We start from the raw sequence: 22,997 nt of genomic DNA, 5'->3' as shown, positions 1-22,997 counted from the left end.
TAGACCACGTTTCTCATTGTCAGCTTTCTTAGAAGCAAGGGGGATTAGATAGTGATCCTCAAGGACACTCTTGCCCTAAATTCTAGATTTATGGAAGTTTATAATGTCAGTGATATATGTAAGGCATAATGATAGCATAATATGTATATTTATACCCATATGCTTTTATTTACATCACTGAATTTATTTTTCATAAGAATACTGAGATGTAGGCATTGCAGGTGATAGTATCCTCATTTTACTACATATTGCCTTTATAGTCTGGAAATAAGGATAATAAGAGGTAATAGAAGCCTTAGAACTATGTCTCTGAATTCCAGGTCTGTTTTCACTACACTTAGCAATCTGGATTGTTCAGGATGAATTCTGGTTAAGACCTGATTTCTTGTGGCTTTGGCCTTGGTGCTTTTAGTTTTCTAATTTGGATGTGTTAGGAATCCTATGACTATTAGGGATTTTAATATTTGAAATTCTTTGACTTATTTGATTTTCTAAACTCTGAGCGCCTTGTATTTTGATACATTCCTAAGTATTTGTAAATATTTGAATGGGTGGATGCTTTCCCAGATGTGAGTCTTTAGACTATAATATATATTTCCATTCATTTATTCATCTATTCAGCAAATAGTTGTTGACTACCTGTCTGTCCCAGCCCTTTTCTGGGCCCTGAGAATAGGGCAATGGACAAATCAGACAGAAGTTCCTGCTTTCAGAGGATTTAAAGTCTATTGAATTTGAGGTGAATTTAATTTGAATAAGCAAAAGTGTAAAGCAAAAGTGTAATGGTGAAAAAGTTTGATATATGGGTAACTGTTGCTATTATCCAGAAGTATGGGAGCTAATATAAAAATAATAGTAATTTACTGAATTCCACTCTGTGCTCTTCATTATAAGCATGCTCTCACTTCAACCTCACAACCACTCTGAGCTAGGTGTTGTTGTTATTCCCAGGTTATAGAGGAGAAAATTGAAGCTCAGAAGGATTAAGGGGCTCACATTTAATTCTAAGCCAATTTACAGCTCATACTCTTAGCCAACTCTGTCCCTCTCGAAATATAGAGCTTAAAAATAATAAAGAAAAGAATTTATTCAACCAATATTTACCACTTTCCTATGTTCAGAGCACTGTGCTTCAGGCACTGTAGGAAATATAATAATGTCTAAGACATGATTCCCATCTTTCACAAAGAATATAAAAGGAAGAAGCATCAAGATCAGTTTGGTTAAAAGAATATTTATCAAGTGCCCACTATGGGCCAGGCGTTACACTAAGCAAGGTCTGGTCTATATTCTTGGGGGAATTGTATCATTTCATTAGGGAGACATCAATGCAGAGTAGATAATTTCAAGGGATGTTAAAAAACCAGAATAATACAAAGTGGCTGATTGTTGCGTAGACAAAGTTGCAGTGAATCAAGTAAGAGAAGCTAATTTTCCAGAGTAATAGGGATATAAATAACTCACTTCAGGAATTATTTATCTTTAGTATCATGTTAATCATTACAAATATATTAATTTCCTGGTAAATGTTCCCCAAATTTCTTTCTGCTGTGATTGTACTTAGCAGTCTAGACAAGTTGCCTTGCCTACGTTTTCCTAGGTAAAGTTAAAAAGGTATCAGGAGAGTCCTTGGACAAGAGTCAGGTGTACATTGCCTAAGGAGAAAAAAAATGCCTAGTTTCCTTTGGAGGGATGTGACCATGAGCACTCTCTTTTCTACAGCTTCTTAGTTCTGAGAAGCACATATTAGCCAAGCCAGGAGTGGAGGTCAAAATGCAAATGATTTTTGAATGGTGATTTTCATTGTAATTCTAGGCACTACGGTGAAAAGACTAATACAAAGTTAGGAGTAGTGATTCTTAGTAGCAGAATGTTAAACACACCCATGTGGGTCCTTCTCACTACCAGGTTTGCAATCTTCACTTGTGTCACATTCATCTGATATTCATGGGTCTGAGCTGTTCCCCCAAAGTGAATTTTCCTGATAAATGAAACTTACTATCTATTTAACTCTTTGTCTTAGATATTGTTAAAACTACTACTTTCTGCTTTTCTGCCTTCTTAAACAGAGTGTATTAGGCATTTCATCATCTTTTATTCAGCCAGATCAGGGCCATGATGGGCAGTAACTGTCCTGAGCTGGAATACCATGGAACCCCCAGGAGTGGTGGAGATTTGAGCCGATTTGCTCTTACACTATGAGCCCCAAGACTGCCAGATTTTGCCACTCTACCGACAAGTTTTGTGGGGGTTTTAGTCTTCTGTTTCTTTGTTTTGATTCACTTTTTTCCTCTGCTTGCTTCAGTTGGAAATCATTATGTTCCAACTTTGTTTGCTTCTTGCTCCCCCTCTCTCATCTGTTGATTTGAATACAAGTGAGCTGTTATACGAGCTGTCATTTTACTTAGAAGAATTTATGTGGATTTGCCCTATGTTTTCATATGTAAAGATGTACCTGCTAATTCCTAAGATTATACTCCAATATAAAGTTTTTGGTAAAATGGGTGTGTGCAGCTTTACTTTTTAATGGTTACGGGTATATTTGTGTTGTCTATTTCATGTCATTTGGTTCTAGTAATCTGTACTTCTATAAAAATTATTTCACTTAATCTTTCCAAATTTTTGGCATACAGTTACTTATAATATTCCCATTTAACATATTTATGTTAAATTATTTTTTCTTTATATTATTTTTTAGTCTTTTTAATTACTTCCTTATCAAACTTATCAAACTTGCCATAGATTTACTCATATTATTTCAATTTTCAAAGAACAAGGTTTTGGCTGTGTAGATTGTTTCCTTTTTAAAAAATTATTATTATATTAATGTGTGATCTTGTCTGTATTGTGTATTGTTTTCTTCTGCATTCTCTGGATTTACCCTGCTCTCTCTCTTTTGTTTTTTCTTTTTGGTGAGGAAGATTTGCTCTAACATCTGTTGCTACTCTTCCTGTCTTTTGTTGGTTGGTTGGTTGGGTTTTTTTTTTTTTTTTTTTTTTTTTGCTTTAAGGAAGATTTACCCTGAGCTAACATCTGTGCCAATCTTCCTCTATTTTGTATGTGGGTCATGCCACAGCATGGCTTGATGAATGGTGTATGTCCATGCCCAGGATCTGAACCCGCGAACCCTGGCTGCCAAAGCAGAGTGTGCCAGACTTAACTACTATGCCACAGGGCTAGCCCCTATGCTGCACTTCTTTTATATAAGATTTTAATTTAGATGCTTAGCTCATTAATTTTCCATCTTTTTTTTCTTACTACTTGCATTTAAGGCTATAATTTCCCTTCTAATACAAAATCTACATCTGAAAAGTTTCATTATACAAAGTCTTCATTGTCTTTTGTGTCTTAATAATATCTAATTTTCATCATGTTTCCTTGATACCACAAGGAACATTTAGAATATATTTATGTTAGTTTCCAAATATTTAGGGAGGGAGAATTTCAAACTTGTGTTGTGTGTGTCTGTTGAGCTAAGCTTTCAGATTTATATTCATTTTGGTCATGATTATCTTGCCTATTTTGGATTGTCTCATCAGACAGTTTTCAAAGTAAAAAAAAATTAAAAGAAAGAGAAAAAGGAAAAAAAGGAAAATGCAGGAGTGGTTTATGATTGCCTTCTGTTGCATGATGTGTGGGTTCAAACCACGTGTGCTCTGGTCTGTGGTGTCACAATCACCAAATACCTGTGAAATGTAAGTGCCCCTGTGGGTATTGTGGATGAGAAGCCACTATCAGGACAGAATATGGAGGGACTGAAGGGTTTCATATATGCAAAGGTGTCAGACAAAGATGTGTTTTATCTCCTTATCAGGTTAATCTGTATTCAGAACATATCATACAAAAAACTAGGCTAGACTCAGATGAAGGAGTGAAAATTGGAGGAAGAAATATCAATAATCTAAGATATACAGATGGCACCATCTTACTGGCAGAAAGCAGAAATGACTTGAAATGATGTCTGACGAAAGTGAAAGAAGAAAGTGCCAAAGCAGGACTGCATTTGAACATCAAGAAGACAAAATCATGACTACAGAAGAACTACACAACTTTGACATAGACAATGAAGACACTGAAATTGTTAAAGATTTTGTTTACCTTGAGTCAGTCATCAATTTAAATGGAGACTGCAGCCAAGAAATCAAAAGAAGACTGAGACTCGAAAGGGCAGCAATGAAAGAATTAGGAAAGATCATCAACGTAAGGAAGTGTCATTAGAGACGAAGGCCAAGATTATCCACACCCTCGTATTCCCAATTACTATGTACGGGTCTGAAAGCTGGACAGTGAAGAAGGCTGACAGGAAAAAAATGGATTCATTTGAAGTATGGCATTGGAGGAGAGCTCTATGGATACCCTGGACTGCCCGATAAAGGAGTGGGTCCTAGAGCAAATTAAGCCTGAAGCACCGCTGGAGGCAAAAATGATAAAATTAAGGCTATCCTACTTTGGGCACCTCATGAGAAGGCAAGACTCTTTGGAAAAAGACAGTAATGCAGGGAAAAATTGAAGGTAGCAGGAAAAGAGGAAGACCAAAACTGAGATAATGGATTGACTCCATAGGGGAAGCCATAGGCATGAGGCTACAGAAGCTGAGAAGGGCTGTAGCGGACGGGACATTGCGGCCATCACTCATTCATGAGGTCACCAGGAGGTGGAGCTGACATGACTTATGTAACAATAACAAAGTTGCCTATATGATATAAAATCCTTTGGGACCCGTTGAGACATGTTTTGTGATCTAAAATGGTCAGTTTTATAAATGTTATATATATGATTTAATAGGATCTTTTTCAATACCTGGGAGCAGGAATCTCTGTATGTCCATAACATTATAAACCCAAATTGTGTGCTTCAAGTGTTTTCTCTCCTTACATTTTTTTTGTCTGCTTGATCTATTTATTACTAATGCAGATATGTAAAATCTGCCTCTTTAATAGTAAATTTATCAACTTTTCTTTGCAAGATCGTGTTTTATGTATTTTGAAGCTCTTCTATTGAGTACCTACGGATTGGAGATCTTATTCTTTTCTGGTGAGTGATTTATTTAATCATTATATAGTGACCTTTTTCCCCTTCTCCAGTAATGCTTTTACCCTAAAGCCTATTTTGTCTAAAATTGTATCGGTTTTCTTTCATTATTATTTGCCTGGTTTATGATTGCCCATCTCTTATTTTCAAACTTTCTATGTTAATACTTCAGGAATTTCTTATAAATAGGATATGGTAGGATATAATCTAATTGAGAATCTTTGTCTTTTAACTAATAAGTTTAATTTATCTATTTATTGTAAATTCTGATATGTTTGGATGTGAATTTACCAATTAGTTTTACTTTTTCTATTTTCCATGCTTGTTTGCTGTAATAAAATTTTTTCTTCTATTGGATTGATAATTTTTCTTTATTTCCTTTTACCACCTAAAGGTTTGAAGGTTACACACAATTTTTTTTTTCTTTTAGCATCTTGTCATGAATTCTTCCCTTAAGAAAATTTAATCAGTATCTCTGCTCTCTTTGCATGCATACAAGACCATTCGAATGCTTTAACACAGGTTCCACTTCCTTTTCTTTCATATTCTTATCTGGACTTTTAATTTACCTCTTTAATTTCCTCAGTTAGTCACTTCATCATTACTAGTATTATTATTTTACAAATAATGCTCATTTAGATTTACTTGTGTGCTTACTGATTTCTGATTACCGCTGCATCTTGTATTCCATTTTATTCCTTTCTTTTTGATTTAATATATTTTCCCTAAAGCACATCCTTTCATAATTGTTTCAGCAAGGTCTGTAAATGCTCTATTTTCTCTGGCCTTATTTATTGGAGAAATGTCTTTATAGTGCCCTCACATTAAATGATAACTAGATACAAAAACCTAGATTGACATTCACCTCCCTTCAGCATTTTGCAGGTAAAATTCCAGTAGCTTCTGGCCATCATTTTGCTGTGGAGAAATTTGCTTTAGGCATACTTACTGTTTCTTTTTTGGGTCATTTCATTTCTTTCACACTTTGCTTCTAGTATACTGCAGTTTCTCCAAGATGTGCTTTGGTGTCTATTTTTGTTTTAATCTTTAATGCTTATTGGATTCTTGAATCTAAGTTTTCATATTTTTGAAACATTTTGGAAAATTGTCTATCATTAATTATTTAATTTTATTTATATATATATAGTGTGTGTTTTTTTGAGGAAGATTAGCCCTGAGCTAACATCCACTTCTAATCCTCCTCTTTTTTGCGGAGGAAGATTGGCCCTGAGCTAATGTCTGTGCTCATCTTCCTTTATTTTGCGTGTGGGATGCCTGCCACAGCATGGCTTGATAAGCGGTACGTAGGTCCGTGCCCAGGATCCAAACCAGCGAACCCTGGGCCACCGAATTGGAGCATGTGAACTTAACCACTATGCCACCAGGCCAGCCCTAATGATATATTTTTAAAAACAATCTCAGACTTACAGATAAGTAGTAGGTATAGTTCACAGAACTGTTTACCTGAAAATTATTTGAGTAAGTTGCGAATTTGTTACCTCATCTTTTCAGAATACTTTGTTTCCCAGAACAAAAACATTCTCCTACACAATCACAATAAATCCTTAAAGTTAGGAAATTAACATTGATATATTACTTCCATACAGTCCCTATACCCCAATCAAGTTTTTTCCACTTACACCAATAATATCAGTTATAGCAAAAGAATCCAGTCTAGAATCACATGTTGCATTTAGTTGTCACGTCTCCTGAGTTTCCTTTAGTTGGAGTAGTTTCTCAGTCTTCCTTTGACTTTCATGACCTTGACATGTTAGAAGATTACAGGCCAGATATTTTGTAGAGAGTCCTTCAATTTGTATTTGTCATGATTAGATCCAGGTCATGCATCTTTGGCAGGAATATTGCAGAAATGATGTTGTGTTCTTCTCATTGCATCCTATCACGTGGCACATGAATTTGATTTGTCCTATCACTGGTGGCTAACTTTCATCACTTGATTAAGGAGGTATCTGCAAGGATTTTCCACTGTAAAGTTACTCTTTTCCCTTTTGTAATTAGTAATTATCAGTGTGAACTCATGGTTTCCTATTTTATTCAAGGAGTTATAATCTATTCCTCACATTATTTATTTTAATGCTCACGTTGTCCATAATTTGCCAGTGGGAGCCTCTTCAAGTTGGCTCCCATGTCTTTTTGCTATGTCTCCCTCATTCATAGAGCACTTCCTTGCTTTAAACAACATGTTCCAGTATCATCTTGTGTTTTCCCTGCTCCACACCTGGAATCAACTAACTTCCCAAGAAACCCTGGTTCCTCTTATAGAGAATAGTGTGTAGAAGATGGTAAGTGAGCTCATTGCCATTGCTGCTGCCCCTCAGCCCTCAGCAAACAGAAATAAGAAATGTGTGTGTTTGTGTCTGTTTATATCTACGTTTATTTCACACCAGTACCTCTGATTCCACTCCAACACCACAGGGATCATTCTAGTTTTCTTCCTTTCTATTTTCTGACTCCCTTTTCTCATGGTAAGAAATCTGGTTCCTGTTATCCTATTAATATCTTACTTATTTGATCATTTACCCTTTATGCAGCCAATTTTCTGCTGCCCTGTCCTCTATATGCATGCCCTCCTGATCATTATATATCTTCATCATCCCTTGTGGAGCTGTTCACTGACCCCACGTGTGACTACCCTGCAGCCCCCTGTGTTCCCTCATTATGTCTGGTTATACTTTCGGGCAGTAGCCCTCCTTACCCCTCCATGATGTGCTGAACTTCCCCCAACATGCACACCTTTCTTATCTTCTCTGGGCTGCAGCACTCTATGCCTGGCCATCCTTGTAAATGAACGTCTTCCTCACCCTGCCCAGCCTCTGACCTCTTTGCCTATACCTCCCTCCCCAAGATGAACACCATCATTCTCTGCTTGGGCTCTAGCACTCCACACTGGATCTCTCTTCCATATGAATATGCTTCCCACCCTACACAGGCACTGACCTCCCACACCAGGGTCCCTTCCTTTGCCATCCTCATCCCTTTTAGGCTCATGACAACCCTTGTTGAGGCAGCTCATTGTGTGAACTCCTTCTTTACCTTGCTCAGGCTCCAACACTCAGTACAAGACAGGCTTGCACACTATATTCCTCTTCACTCTGCCTGGGCTCTGCAACTCACATGGAACTGCCCCATGTGTGAACACCCTATTCACTCTCCCTGGGCTCTGACTCCACATGCATCTGCTATAAGGATGCCCTCTTTATGCAGTTTGACCTCCCACGCCCTACTCATGCCCTCTCTACCTGATAGTTTTAGGACTGAAATAGCCAGAAAGAGAGAGTTCTACCTTTTTTTGGAGCTTATGTCAGATAAATGTTGTGTTATCATTTTATCATCTATAGCTCTTAACATCCTGATTAATATTAATTTCTCTGATTTTTTTCATTCATTTTCTAATTCTTTTCCATTTCTTGCTGTATTCTGTGTAATTTCTTGAGAATTCTCTTTAAATCTATTGATTCTTCACTTGAGTCTATTCTGATTTATCCTATTAATTGACATTTGTTATATTCCAATGATTATATTTTATTTCTAAAGGTAGTATTGTTTCTTTTAAAATTTTGCCTGTTTATTTTTTTATAGGCTGTCTTTTTTCTTAGGGTTTTAAATTTCTTTGTCTCTTTGATAGTTTATAATAAATTTAATATATTCGTTCTTCTTTTGCAATGTGTTTTTAGATTGTTTTCTTATCATTATTTCCTGGAATACTAATTGCTCTTTTTGCTCTGGTTTATTATTTCCTGAATGTTTTTTCATTTTTAATTGTGAGCTTATTTGCCACTGGGGTTGTTTGTTTCTGTGGAAATCATATGCAATCTTGGTTGTGGAAGTGTCTTCCAAAATGCTTTCTTTTTTTTAAATAGCTTTATTAAAATATAATTGACATGCAATATGTTTGTTTGTATATACAAATATATGTATGTATATATTTATATATAGGTATTGAAAATGTACATTTGATGAGGTTGTGTGTGTGTGTGTGAGGAAGATTGGCCTTGAGCTAACATCTGTTTCCAGTCCTCCTCTTTCTGCTTGAGCAAGATTGTCTCTGAGCCCACATCTGTGCCAATCTTCCTCCACTTTATGTGGGATGCTGCCAAGGCATGGCCTGACTAGCAGTGCTAGGTCCACACTCGGGATCTGAATGCACCAACTCTGGGCCACCAAAGCAGAGCACGCAAACTTAACCACCATGCCACTATACCACCGGGCTGGCCCCTCTTTGACATTTTTTAATGACATTAATGTCATATATACTTAGAGGAGAAAATTTACTAATTTATTCTAAGGACTTAAAGTGTTATTCATCCCCAAATTATTTGTATTTCAGAAAATAATGCCTATTTGGAGAACATTTAACTCAATGTTTCACAAAATGTAATGCTCATATTACTGGATTATATTTCAGATTATTTTGGGTGGTGCACAGGCAAGCAGTTTTTGGTAATTATGTGTTCCTTTTAACCCTTGTAACTAGCAAATGAAGGTAGTGATTTTTCTGAAAGTATTGTTTAGGAAGATACCAAATATAAATATAAAAATAAAAATTATTATTATAAATAGCAAAGGTAGAACATGAATATAGCAGAAATCATAACAGCCTTATATGAATCTTTGAAGACTAGGAAACGTTTTTGGAATAGATTTACTTTTTTCTTTTTTAAAGATTTTATTTTTCCTTTTTCTCCCAAAGCCCCCCGATACATAGTTGGGTATTTTTAGTTGTGGGTCCTTCTAGTTGTGGCATGTGGGATGCCACCTCAGCATGGCTTGATGAGCAGTGCCAGGTGAAACTCTGGGCCGCCTAAGCAGAGGGAACAAACTTAACCATTTGGCCATGGGGTCAGCCCCCTAGATTTACTTTTTAATAGCAAAGTTCAGATATTTGTTATCTAGATGAGGTGACATTTATGGAGAGAGAGTTTGCAAAGCTGTCTTCAAATTGTAGTGTGTAGACAGCTCTATTCTGTAGAATAGAATATTATATTCTATATACAGAGTACGACAGCTTATAAGAATATATACAGAATACGACAGCTTTTTGTATACAGAATATAATATTCTACAGGATGTAGAATATTCATATTCTGCTACAATTCATATGCATATCAATAGTAGAATATTCATATTCTACTGTGGGTGGCGACCACCCACAGTAAGAGCTTAGGGAAGAGTGGATAGACTATTCCTAGCCTTCTCTTCATCAGCATCAATAATCAAGAATTGTAATAAAAGTTATTCCTCTTTGATGGATTAACACTGAGCATGGTCATTTCAATGTCTGAAGACTACCTTCTCCTCTAACTGATGGGGAAGCGCCCCACTCCATAGCTCTGGGAGAAAATGTTGTTAAAGTTTATGTCATCATAAATCCACCTTGTGATATGACCAGTTCCCCCAAATTTAAGAATGATGACTGTGTATACCTCTTCCCTCCTCTGTGTGTCCAGGATTCATTCAACATGAGGCCCTCCTTGCAGGCAGTGGCACTCTGGGGGAGGAAGGCCCCTCCACACAGCATCACTGCAATCATGATCACCGATGACCAGCAGACGATTATAACTGGGAGTCAAGAGGGGCAGCTTTGTCTCTGGAATCTCTCACCTGAACTAAAGGTTAGTGGAAACTATTCATATTGAAAAAGACAATGCTCACAAAATAAGCACAGCTTGCTTCTTCTACCTGCAGTGACAGTGGAAGTTTGCGTGATTGTTAAAAAGATGCTTCCTGAAGTAGTAGATTGGTTTTACTTCTGAATTTGGGCAAAATTAAGTATTATATGGTGGATCAAGATCATATTGGAAAATTATATTATGAGTATTGCTAATCTTAGCTACCAGCTAAGTGTTATCACCCTTTAAGCTATGCTGAGTTTTACTGTTTTATATCCTGAATTATATGCTTAAGTAACTGAACTACAGACATGTAAGTATAATTCTAAAAATTATGGCTCATTAATCTAAACAAAGGGCATCCTTGAAAACCACTGTTAAATAAATGAGTAATATCTTAATTATCTGGGTGTTTCTGTCGGTTTGGCCTTCTTGCGATTCTTTTAGTCTCTGCTTGCCTGTGATTTTTACAGATCACATCAAAAAGCTCTAAATCCAATTTACTATTGTCATCCTCCTATTTCAGAACCTGACCTCACCTAGGATTTGGCCCATTGATTAGCAATTAATTGTCCCTGTCCCAAGTCATAAACATTTAACATATTGGAATAGATATTTGCTTAGCTCTAGCAGCCTCTAGACCCAATTTGAACATTTAAACTAATGACGTACTTAAAGTATACTGCCCTCATTAAGAAGCCTTTTAAAGATCAAAGACTATTTTTAGCCTTTAAAGTTTGTCACTTTAAAACCTAAATTAACAATTAATTGTAATTCTATTTTATAGAGTAATTAATTAACATCTCCCTTCACTGAACAGCTACACTGCAGGACTGCCAAGAAGTGCGTAGCAGACCAGCTCAGCTCAATGTTTATGAACATTCCTGAAAGAAGGAACTGGCATTATTGCAACAATTGAGCTTTGAAAATTGGCCTTCACATTTATTATCTCTTATAGTTTAACTCAGACTCCTAAATTACTTGAAATGTCTAAACTACTTTTAATGTTGAAGTGTAGTGTTTTCTGGCTGGGGTAATTGTCTTGTCATATGTAAATTACTATAAGCTTAAGAAATCTGGAATCCTAGCATCTCTATCTTTTCACATATGTTCCTGGAATTTATTCAGCATGCATTTATTGAGTGCATAAGTTAGGCATTATGCTAGGTACCTGAGTTCAGACATGAATAGGAAGACTTTGTGCTGGCTGCCCAAGATATTGCATTATAGTAGAGGACAGACATAGGCTAATGAGGTGCAGTTATGTTATAATACAACATATTCTAAATAGGGAGTAGTCTACACTGCATCTTTAGTGGGAGAAGTTATGCCACACTTTTCTTAGGAGCAAGTCTTTCGCTTGGGATTAGAGATTCTTAACAGAGAGCGAAATTGCCCCACAAGAGACATTTGGTACCATCTACAGATAATTTTGGTTGTCACAGCTAGAGGAAGGGGGATGCTACCGGCATCTAGTGAGTAGGGGCCAGGGATGCTTTAAACATCCTATACTGCACATGAGACCCCTTCACAACAAAGAATTATCCCATCCAAAATACCAATAGTGCCAATATTGAGAAATCCATAGTAGATATAGGAGGGGAATGGGAATCAGATCAGCTGGGGTGGGAAAAAACAAGGAGAACCATTGAAGAAATTTTAGTAGGGGATTGGATCAGCTTTATGTTTTGGAAATTCACTGTCAGGACATTGTGAGAAAGTTAATAACATAAATATGAGACCAATTAATATGAATGTGAGATTTTCGACGTGCGAGTTTTCCTTCACATTTTCTGTGGCTAACCGTATGATCAGAAAGAATGAACATTTTCTCTGATTTTTCCTAAGAATCTCACCCCTACATGACAACAGATCAACTATTAGCAGGGAACACTCTAGGCTTTTCAAAAATCAAGGGCATTTTTAAATCTCAACCAATCTTGCTACCTGTAAGGCAGTCAAGTGAGTGGTCCATCATTAATATTTTAATGCTTGGTAGTTTAATTTGATTTTTATTAAAAAATTTTTATATATAAAGGAATAATTTGGACAGAGGAAGAAAAGGGAGGGCTTTGAGGACATGAGAGATTGTAGCTGTAGGGCATGCTAAAGCCAGTGGACATATCAGGGGGAGGACAGCAGGAAGGGAAGAAGAAAGTTACAAGGAGGGGGTGTAAAGTGACCTGGAAGCCATTTATTTCCTCTTCATACTAAATTTGGAAAGCTCCATCTCCCGTCCAAAAGGATTTAGGTAAGACAATACATCATGTTCTGTGGTCTTAAATACTCACTTGCCACCATATAAAGTGGAAAAACAAACCTGAGGACACTTACTTAGGGAGTCATTAGACAAATTACACAGATGCTTTTTGTTCTAGGCACAGATCTCTCTTTTGAGTTTCTCAGTCTAGTGTGGAAGATAGGCTTCTAAATAGGAAGTTGTAGAGCAGTGGGATACCTCCTGTCTCTGTGAATTTGACTACTCTATGTATCTCATATAAGTAGAATCATACAGTATGTATCCTTTTGTGACTGGCTTATTTCACTTAGCCTGGCGTCCTCAAGGTTTATCCATGTTGTGGCATGTGTCAGAATTTCCTTTTAGGGCTGAATAATATTCCCTTGTATGTACATACCACATTTTGTTTATCCATTCATCCATCAATGGACACTTGAGTTGCTTCCAGCTTTTGACTATTGTGAATGATGCTGCTATGAACCTGTATGTACAAACATCTGTTTGAGTCACTACTTGTACTTCTTTGGTGTGTATACCTAGAAGTCAGATTGCTAGGTCACATGGTAGTTCTATTTTAAATTTTTTGAGGAGCTGCCAAACTGTTTTCCATAGCAGCTGCACCATTTTACATTCTCACCAGCAGAGTACAAGGGTTCCCTTTTCTCCACATCCTCATCAACATTGCTATTTCCTTTTAGTTAGTTTGATTTTTGTTTTATAATAGCCATCCTCTCATTCTGAAGTGGTATCTCATTGTGCTTTTGAAGTCTTTCTGAGGGTGATGCTTGAGTTGAGTCCTAAAGGATGCACAGGACTTGAACAGTAAAAGAAGGTGGGAGGAGATTGCAGACAGAGAATGATAAGTGTGTGTGAAAGGCATGAATATTTTGCCTTCAGGGAACTGGTAAAAGTAGTTGAGTAGACCTGGAACATGGTAAGTTGTGGTGATAGGCACATCTGGAAAGGACAGAGCAGACTCAACATGGAATCCGACATGCTGAGGGGTTTAGATTTTTTTTAAAAACTAGCAAGAGCTAATCCTACATCCTAATTAAAAGCAGTGGTGATATTAAGGGATTTTGAGGATGTTGTATGAGAGGAGATGACATGATACTGTTTCATTATATTTGTGATATAGAACATCACTTGGTATTAATGTGAAGGGCATATTGAAGGGAGGTGGAGATGGGACTATGGGCAGGAGGCTCCTGTAGTTATTTAGTCAGGAAGTTTTTGAACATGAATCAGATCAGTGAAAATTGAAATGATGAGGAGATGAAACCTGGAAAGATGTTAGAAAAACAGAATGGACAGAACTGAGCCACCAGTTGGATTCAAGGTAAAGGAGCAGGAACAGTCAAGGATACGTTCCAGATTTGGGGTTGGGTGATGGGTGGGACTGGTGGGATGATGGTATTATGTATTTGTATAATGATTAGGAATAGAGAGGGAAAGATGATGATTTAAGTTCTGGATATCTTGGAGTATCCTAGTATTCATTAGGGGCTTGGGTACACATCTTACTCTTTCCCTGTCCATGGGTGGTAGGATGGCAGGGTGCAGGGGAGCTGGAGAATAAGTGTTTCCTCATCCTGGGCTTCCCATCACATGCCTATCTTATGCATGCTATTTCCAGGCTCTGAGTCTGACTCCCAGAGCCCTCTGGTTTCCCCAGAGCTTTGAGAGGTCCACTAATGAGATGCTTCTCCAAGTCCCATGCTAGGAACTTCCTTACCTGGGTTTCCTGGTATTGATTGCTGGTATTCATCACACCTTTAAGCATAGAAAAAGGTGACTTGAACATCCTCTCAGATATATTCCCTTAGTTTTGGTATATTTTGTTTTTCTGCCTGTTTAGTACTCAGAAGGCAACACAACAATGGCGAAATGAAGAATAGCAATGTTGTGTAGAAAGAAAAAATATAAATCTGGGTAAAGTTCTAGCTCCAATATTTACCAACTCTGCGATATTGGGCAAATGCCTTATATCCTTTGAACCTCAATTTCCTCACCTGTGAAAGGGAGATTGAACACTGTTCATAGTTGTACCAGTGTTTGGAATATGGTCGTAAACACTTGTCAACTTATGCATTCTTTCCCCTCTCTCAGTGTGCTGTTAGAAGTACCTCGGGCGGGCATAAGCGGGGACAAATGCTTCTAGAGGTAGAGACAATGAATAGAAGTAAAGGTCTCCTGGATGTCGTCATGACAATGACTCGGTGTTATTGTAGAATTTTTTTGTTATTCTTTGCAGCTGTTCTAGAATGTGATAAAATGAGGAGATTATAGTGAATTGTAACAGCTTCAACTGTTCATGTAGCTTCAACTACGCGTAGGGATTTAGCAGAATGAGGACTTCATATGAAAGGCATTGGTGTTCCATTCTGACATTTTGTTCATAGTGGATTTTCTCTGGAGGAGGGAATGTCCTTGAGGAGCACTCATTCATTGTTTAATTTGGCCTGTATATATTGGAATGGGGTTAAATTCATAGGGGTATGCATTTCCAAGTGTGATGATGGGGAAAGATATTATGTTGTTTTCTGAGATGGAACCTTCTGAGTTTCCCAGGAAAAAGGGAGAGAGTCAGAACTTGGGTTGTAAGTGATTCTAACCAAATACAAAACCCTCTTTGTAGCACTAGAAATTTAGTCTGACAACAGACCTTTTAAAGAAATATTTCTGATTATGATAGAAATAAGATGAAGGCAGAGAACAATTATCATATGAAATAATTTGTCCTCATTGCTATGGTTGGGTTGTTACCTACGTATATGTTTGCATAGTTCAGAAAAAACATAATGAATATTAATTCATTTGGAAAATAGATTATTACCCATGAGACAAGTTTTATTAACCTCAAGTTTTCTACTCATTCAAATTAAACTTTTAGTCCCTTATTGACAACCTCTTCTCCATTTGAGGGTATCTTACATGTTTTCTGTTTTGTGGTTTAATTTTTATAATCTTGTTTTACAAAATAATAAAGAGTAGACTTTTTTCACACATGAGGTAATGGAAGAAATAGCCATTGGTGCCATATTTTTAAATTCGAATATAGGAAGAAAACAGTGGCATTTTAAATAATAGCTTAGTTGCAATTTTATTTTTAATGTAGAAAAGTTAATATAACTATTTCTGAGGCAGGTAGCCAAATAAGGTATTATAATGGTTACAAAAAGGGTAATCTTTTTTTGTATTATTTTGTAAACTCATTTCTGAAATCCGAAATTTGCACGTTAATAAGCTACTATCATTTGAGGTACATTTTGTGCATAATAAACATCAGCACTGACTTATTTGTATTCAAAACCTAGATGTTGTAAAACAGGTCTAGCAATCAGCTAGGTTTCATGATGGATACAAAACGAAAAATAAACAAAAAAAATATGTACAACACAATTCCTCTATCTAGGAGTTTATTATTCTGTGGATTTTGATATGCCTTATATCAGTTTTCCTGAAACTTATGTACAGCAAAAACATAACAGGATTTTCTAGTCAGAATTATGAATGTTTCTATAATGTCATGTTTATATTCTTGAACTAAAAAGTCAACAGATGTTTAAAAGCTTGCCCTCATCATTTTCAGATTTCGGCTAAAGAACTTCTATTTGGTCATTCGGCTTCAGTAACATGTTTGGCAAGAGCAAGGGACTTCTCTAAACAGCCCTATGTCGTTAGTGCTGCTGAAAATGGGTAGGTAAGATGTGTGGAACTTGTACCTGTCTCCATTCCCTCTCCCTTTTTAAAACCTATGTTGGGGTACAGAATTCTAGGATGGAGGAAGCCTTAGTGATTAACATGTTCCTTCTACATAAAGGAAAATCTAGATCTTGAATGATTGAGTAATTTGTGTGATAGTGCCAAGGAATGTAATTGGTGCTATGACTCGCAATCTAAAACTCTTTTTTTACTGAACTGGGACCAAAATCAACACCCAAACATGTATAGGGCTTGTGGCAGCCTCATTGTGTGAAGGATACTGGCAAATGCCACCTATTATAAAATTTGAAATGGAAAAGTCTGGGTGCTTGTCTTTTTTCATATAGAAACTCACTTTGAGCTGTTAAGCAAACCCATCTAATCCTTCATAGTTTTGTAAAACAATTCAGTAGTTACAATCTTCATGTTGTACCCTCGTCTGATATCGTTATAACACGAACAGAGGAGAGGATTTGCTTGAAAGTGGAATGATGGGAGAGAAAAGGGATGCCACATAGACAGTGATTTGAGTTTCATGAAAGTGAGGTTTGTTTCAATGAAATAGGACTTAGCTGTAGGAAAAAGCCCCACTGATGTAAGAGCTGCTATGAACTAGACTCCGCTGCTGAGTTATTTGCCAAAGTATACTCAGGAATGCGGAATCGATAAGGCATGTGTTTGTGAATGAGGGATTGGGTTGAGGTTGAAACAAAAGAACCCCTTCCTTTTCTGTTTTTAACTCAAGGAGAAATTATATATATGGCTCTGTCGAAAGAATAATGAGGAATCAAGTGTTCAACTTGTAGAAACTGAATAGTTTAACAAAATGGCTAGTGGAAGAGATATCAAAGGGTACCTATTCTCATAGTTTATAACAAAGCCATAATTGTTATACTTAGAGAGATTAAACTTTGGGCAAGGCTAATGTGAAATGTCCTAGTACCTTCTTTTTTAACAATTGTCAGTAGCTTTCATACACTAGTGCTCCCACAAAGCCTGTTACACATGTTGAGATATTTATTCCCAATCTGGAAAATTTGGGGGATGGTGAATTTATTCTGAGACTACTTAGAGAGTTAGGAAAATTAATAGCTAAGTAAGAAATAGATCTGAAAATAACTGAGTTCCAGCTTGAGGTTTTTGCCCACAGTGGCCTAGCTCCAAAAAAGAAACCAGGGTTAATGGACATATTCTTGATGATGGATGAATTCAGCTTGTATGAGCCCTGTAAATATGATTGTTAAAGAGCCAGGGGACCTGGTTTGGTTTTCCTTTTCCAAAATAATTTGGATTTTCTAGAACTCTGTTCCTTTGGAGTGCAAAACTTAGCCTGCATCTATAAGATACTTCTTAGAGGGGCTGGCCCTGTGGCCGAGTGGTTAAGTTCGCGCGCTCTGCTGCGGCGGCCCAGTGTTTCGTTGGTTCGAATCCTGGGCGCGGACATGGCACTGCTCATCAAACCACGCTGAGGCAGCGTCCCACATGCCACAACTAGAAGGACCTACAACGAAGAATATACAACTATGTACTGGGGGGCTTTGGGGAGAAAAAGGAAAAAAATAAAATCTTTAAAAAAAAAAAAAGATACTTCTTAGACAGTACCTACACTTCAGCTACTTCATGCTTAGCAAATCCTAATTTACTCTGTTGGAAGTTACTAAATTTACTAGGCTTTGCCCATTATTGCCCCCAAACAACAGTGATTTTTTAGCTTTGAGAAGTCCCAGGATATGCCTGTAGGCTTAGTATTCCTGCCTCCAAAATGATCAGAGGGGACCCAAAATTGCCTCATGACTCAGTTTTTCATTTTTTTCCCAAAGTGTTACTTTATCTGTAGGCATAAACGCTAAGATTCAATAATCTCAGTGAATTCCTGGATAAATGAAAGGAAATAAACAGCTGGAGACTTGATGTTGAAATGGTGGAATGCCAAAGAAAAAGGGAAGATTCTGAAAGTAGTCAGTGAGAAAAAGCAAATTATTTATAAAGGAAAGTTAATTAAACTGAGACTTCTCAACAGTAACATGCAAACTAGACAGCAGTGAAATCTTCAAAAAGTTGAGATAAAATATCTGTCATCTTAGAATTATATCTCTAGCAAAAACATCTTCCAAAAGTGACGGCAATATAGTAACATTTAAGACAAATACTAAGAGTGCTCGCTGCCAAGAGACCCTCTATGAATAATGAACTCCTAAATTATATATTCTTCAATGAGAAGAACATTGGTTTCAGAAGGAAGATCTGAGCTGGAAGAAGGAATATTGAATAAAACCCAGCAAATTTTTTAGAAAATTTAAATAAACACAGACTATAAGACAATAGGCCAGCCCTGGTGGTCTAGTGGTTGAGATTCAGTGCTCTCACCATTGGGGCCTGGGATTTGTTTCCCGGTCGGGGCACCACCTCACCCATTTGTTGATTGTCATACTGCAGAGGCTGTGTGTTGCTGTAATGCTGAAAGCTATGCCACCGGAATTTCAAATACCAGCAGGTCACCTATGGTGGACAGGTCTCAGCAGAGCTTCCAGACTAAGACAGACTAAGAAGAAGGACCTTGCCGCTCACTTCTAAAAAAATTGGCCATGAAAACCCTTTGAATAGCAGCAGAGCATTGTCTAACATAGCTCTGGAAAGTGAGAGGATGGCACAAAAAGACAGGGCAAGGTTCCGCTCTGCTGTACACAGGCTCTCTAGGAGTGGAAATGGACTCCACGGCACTAACAAATAGGACAATAATGTTCATGTATATATATGTATGTATCCCATCCTCCCACACATACACACTACCCGAATCAGCAATTGGATATAATAGTGTAGTGATCAGATGCCGTGTGTTCTGGTGTTCTAGAGGTGGATAAAGATGTTGATTAACTTTAGACTTTAACTAGATATACGTGTTGACATTTCCAGAGTAGGTAGAACAGACAAAAGAAGTAGAATATATAACTTCCAATTTAAAAAGAAAAAAATATTGTTCAATCCAAAGGAGACAAAAATAAATGGAACAATAGAAAGCACAAAATAAGATTGTTGAAATAAATCTGAATAAAACAGTCTCAATTCCATAAAGGAACTAAACCCACTTAAATTACAAAGATTGCCAAACAATTTAAAAAGCAGGAACAGCATAAGGACATAGAAAAATTAAAAGTAAATGGATGGAGGGGCTGGCCCCGTGGCCAAGTGGTTAAGTTCGCGTACTCCGCTGCGGTGGCCCAGGGTTCGGATCCTGGGCGTGGACATGGCACCGCTCATCAAGCCATGCTGAGGCAGCGTCCCACATGCCACAACTAGAAGGACCCACAACTAAGCTATACAACTAGGTACGGGGGGGTTTGGGGAGATAAAGCAGAAAAAAAAAAATTGGCAACGGTTGTTAGCTCAGGTGCCAATCTTTAAAAAAAAAGTAAATGGATGGAAAAAGATTTATCAGATGAATACTAATCAAAATAAGGTTATGGCTGTATTTATATTTTATATTAATAAATATAGTACTTCATAAAACCTTAGGACCAAAAAAGCCTTGGCCTTGAGAAAGAGGATTCTTACTTATTAATAAGACTTTTTTTAAAAAAATTTCTTTTTAAGGAAGATTAGCCCTCAGCTAACATCTGCTGTCAATCTTCCTCTTTTTCCTGAGGAAGATTGACCCTGAGCTAACATCTGCGCGCATCCTCCTCTATTTTATTTGTGGGACGCCTGCCACAGCATGTCTTGACAAGCAGTGCTAGGTCTGCGCCTGGAATCCAAACCAGGAAACCCTGGGCCACAGAAGTGGAACACACAAACTTAACCATTATGCCACGAGGCGGACCCCTAATAAGACTTTTAATAACCAGCAAGAGATGAGACTAGGGAGATAGGCAGGCACCCAGTCTTGGAGTCTTCTAGGAAAGTGTTCCTTAAACCTGAGTTTGCATTAGGATCACTTGCTGAGCTTGTTTAAATACAGATTTCTGGGCCCCGCTCCTGGAGGTACAGATTCAGTAGGTCTGGGCTGATGTTCAGGAACTTGCACTTCTAACACATTCCTGGATGATGCTGATGCTGCTGGTTCAGAGAAGGTATTTGGAGTAGTGAGGACCCCACATTTGGGGCATTTAGAAAAAGTACAAGATCAAGAATGACTTGGGAAACTCATTGATGACAATACCAATCATTGAGAATAGGGAACAAAAGGAAGATGCTATTTATTGATTTATTTATTTTGAGGACAATTAGCCGTGAGCTCACATCCACCGCCAATCTTCCTCCTTTTTTGCTGAGGAAGATTGGCCCTGAGCTAAAATCTGTGCCCATCCTCCTCTGTTTTATATGTGGGACACCTGCCACAGCATGGCTTGATAAGCAGTGGGTAGGTCCGCACCCAGGATCCGAACAAGGAAACCCTGAGTCACCAAAGTGGAGTGTGTGAACTTAACTGCTGCGCCACCAGGCCAGCCCCATGTTACGTTTTGTTTTGAACACAAGGAGTGTGAAGTCCTGCAAGTCATCCAGGTGAAGATATCTAATAGCTAGTTGCATATGGAAATCCAGAGCTCCACAAACAAGTCTGGGCTTCCAATAACATATGGATGGAATCTGAAGTTCTGGGAGTAAATAACTCAGGCAGAGAGAGTATGAAATGTGAGACTGTAACAAAGCCTAAGACAAAAATCTAAGGAAAACTAACATTTAAGAAGCAGGCAGAAGAAGAAGAGCCTGAAAATGACGGAGAAAACCCGAAAGTATAATGGAAGACAAGAGAAAACAGAGTTTGAAGGATATAATGGACTTCCGATTCAAGATGGCAAACCAAGCGTTCACTTTTATCTCCTCTCCCTCTAGATGCTTTGTGAAAATTTGAGCAAAGCAATAACTGTCATAAGCACACAAATATGTGAATAGGAATGGGACTAAGAGAAAATAGGATATTTCTGAAAGATGGAAGGTGTATGGAAGAGTGGTGACTGATATATTTATCTATTGAATGAATTTTTATTGAGGTCCTAAGGTAGAGATATAGCGTTGAATTTAAAAGAATTTTTAAAAAAAGGAACTTTAGGAGGAATTTAACAATTTTATAATTTTATATGTTGTAGGTATTTTTCTCTGTTTTTCTTTTCATTGAAATAAAAAGCAATTCAAAAAATTTGGAAATCGTTAAATTTAAGTTTTTTTAATAAGTGAAGGTGATTTAATCTATGTAAAAACTTTGGCAACAGTATTTGAAAAAGAAAAGAGGAATATGCATCTTAATTAATTAATTTTCATGTCTTCTTAAGTATATAACTTGTACAGTTCTAGCTACAATGCTGATGCTGCTTTTGATACACAGTGAATTTGATTTCTTTTCTTAAATAGAATCGATAGGTAAAGAATCAATTTTGCCTTTGTGATATTTTTGTTTTTCAAAATTTAGGATAGAAAGTAAGATAATAAGCAGACAGGGGAAGCATTAGAATCCGAGAGAGTTTAGAGAATTAGTTTCCCTGGGAGGAGAGCTTTCACTGATGCCCAGGCTCCAAACCCTGGAAAAGGTGATTTAATTAGCCTGGCTTGGCATCTGGGTTGGGTCCCAGACATCAATATTTTTAAAAAGCTCCCTGATAATTCTAATATATAGCCAGAGTTTAGAATCACAAGTTTGCAGATAGACTTACCGAAAAACAGATTAACTGACCAGGAGTTTTTCAAAATCCCATATGCCAAGTTCCCAGAACAGAGCCATGGAATTAGAATCTCTGAGGGTAATTTTTGAAATATTCATAAGTGATTGTTGATGTCTAGCTAGAGGTGATGCACTCAAATTCCTTGTAAAGAAATTCCTTCTCAGAGGTAAAACTTTATATTGATGACTGCTTAAGATTCGGTTTCTTTACTTTCGATGTCTATTTCTTTACCTTTGAGATACATTATTTCAGTTTCTCCCTTTCTCCCAGTCTTATTTTTCGGACACATACACACACAAATTTTTTCCCCTGTTATTGAGTTGCGTGTCTCAAATCCTTTTTGGAATAAGGCTGGGTATAAACAGAGAGAGAAAAAAGCCAGGAATATTTTGTTTCTATATCTAGAACATGGTTTCTCACCCTCAGTGCTTATGACATTTTGGACCAACAGAGAATTCTTTGTTGTGGGAGACCATCCTATGTATTGTAGGTTGTTTAGCAGCATCACTGGCCTTTCCGCACTAGATGCCAGTAGTGTGTTCCTAGTTGTGATACTAAAATATCTCTAAACGTTGTCAAATGTCCTTTGGGGGGCAAAATCGCTCCAGGTTGAGAACCACTGATTTAAAGATTGAGTTCCACTGTTTGGCTAGAAAAACGAAAAAGCCTGCGATTACCAAATGAATAAGCATTTAACATTATTAGTTCTTATCTTTTGCTTCTAAATAGCAGCTTCTC

General features: G+C 37.3%; 1 protein-coding gene across 5 annotated transcripts in view; it reads left to right on the top strand.

The window, feature by feature from the left end:
- The window catches only part of WDR72 (WD repeat domain 72), a 221,541-nt gene that overhangs the window by 17,451 nt on the left and 181,093 nt on the right, over window positions 1–22,997 (top strand). For 3 of the 5 annotated variants that reach the window (XM_046655246.1, XM_046655243.1, XM_046655245.1), the window contains exons 2-3: window positions 10,500–10,664; window positions 16,493–16,599. In XM_046655246.1, the coding sequence (XP_046511202.1) occupies window positions 10,512–10,664; window positions 16,493–16,599 (260 nt within the window). In that variant the 5' untranslated portion in view covers window positions 10,500–10,511. Of the gene's footprint in view, window positions 1–4,966; window positions 5,035–10,499; window positions 10,665–16,492; window positions 16,600–22,997 lie in introns of all 5 variants that reach the window. The other 2 variants (XM_046655244.1, XM_046655247.1) reach the window with 2 other exon arrangements.

Source organism: Equus quagga, chromosome 2 (assembly GCF_021613505.1).
Source record: "Equus quagga isolate Etosha38 chromosome 2, UCLA_HA_Equagga_1.0, whole genome shotgun sequence".
Lineage (NCBI taxonomy): Eukaryota > Metazoa > Chordata > Mammalia > Perissodactyla > Equidae > Equus > Equus quagga.
This window is presented reverse-complemented; position numbering and strand designations above follow the sequence as displayed.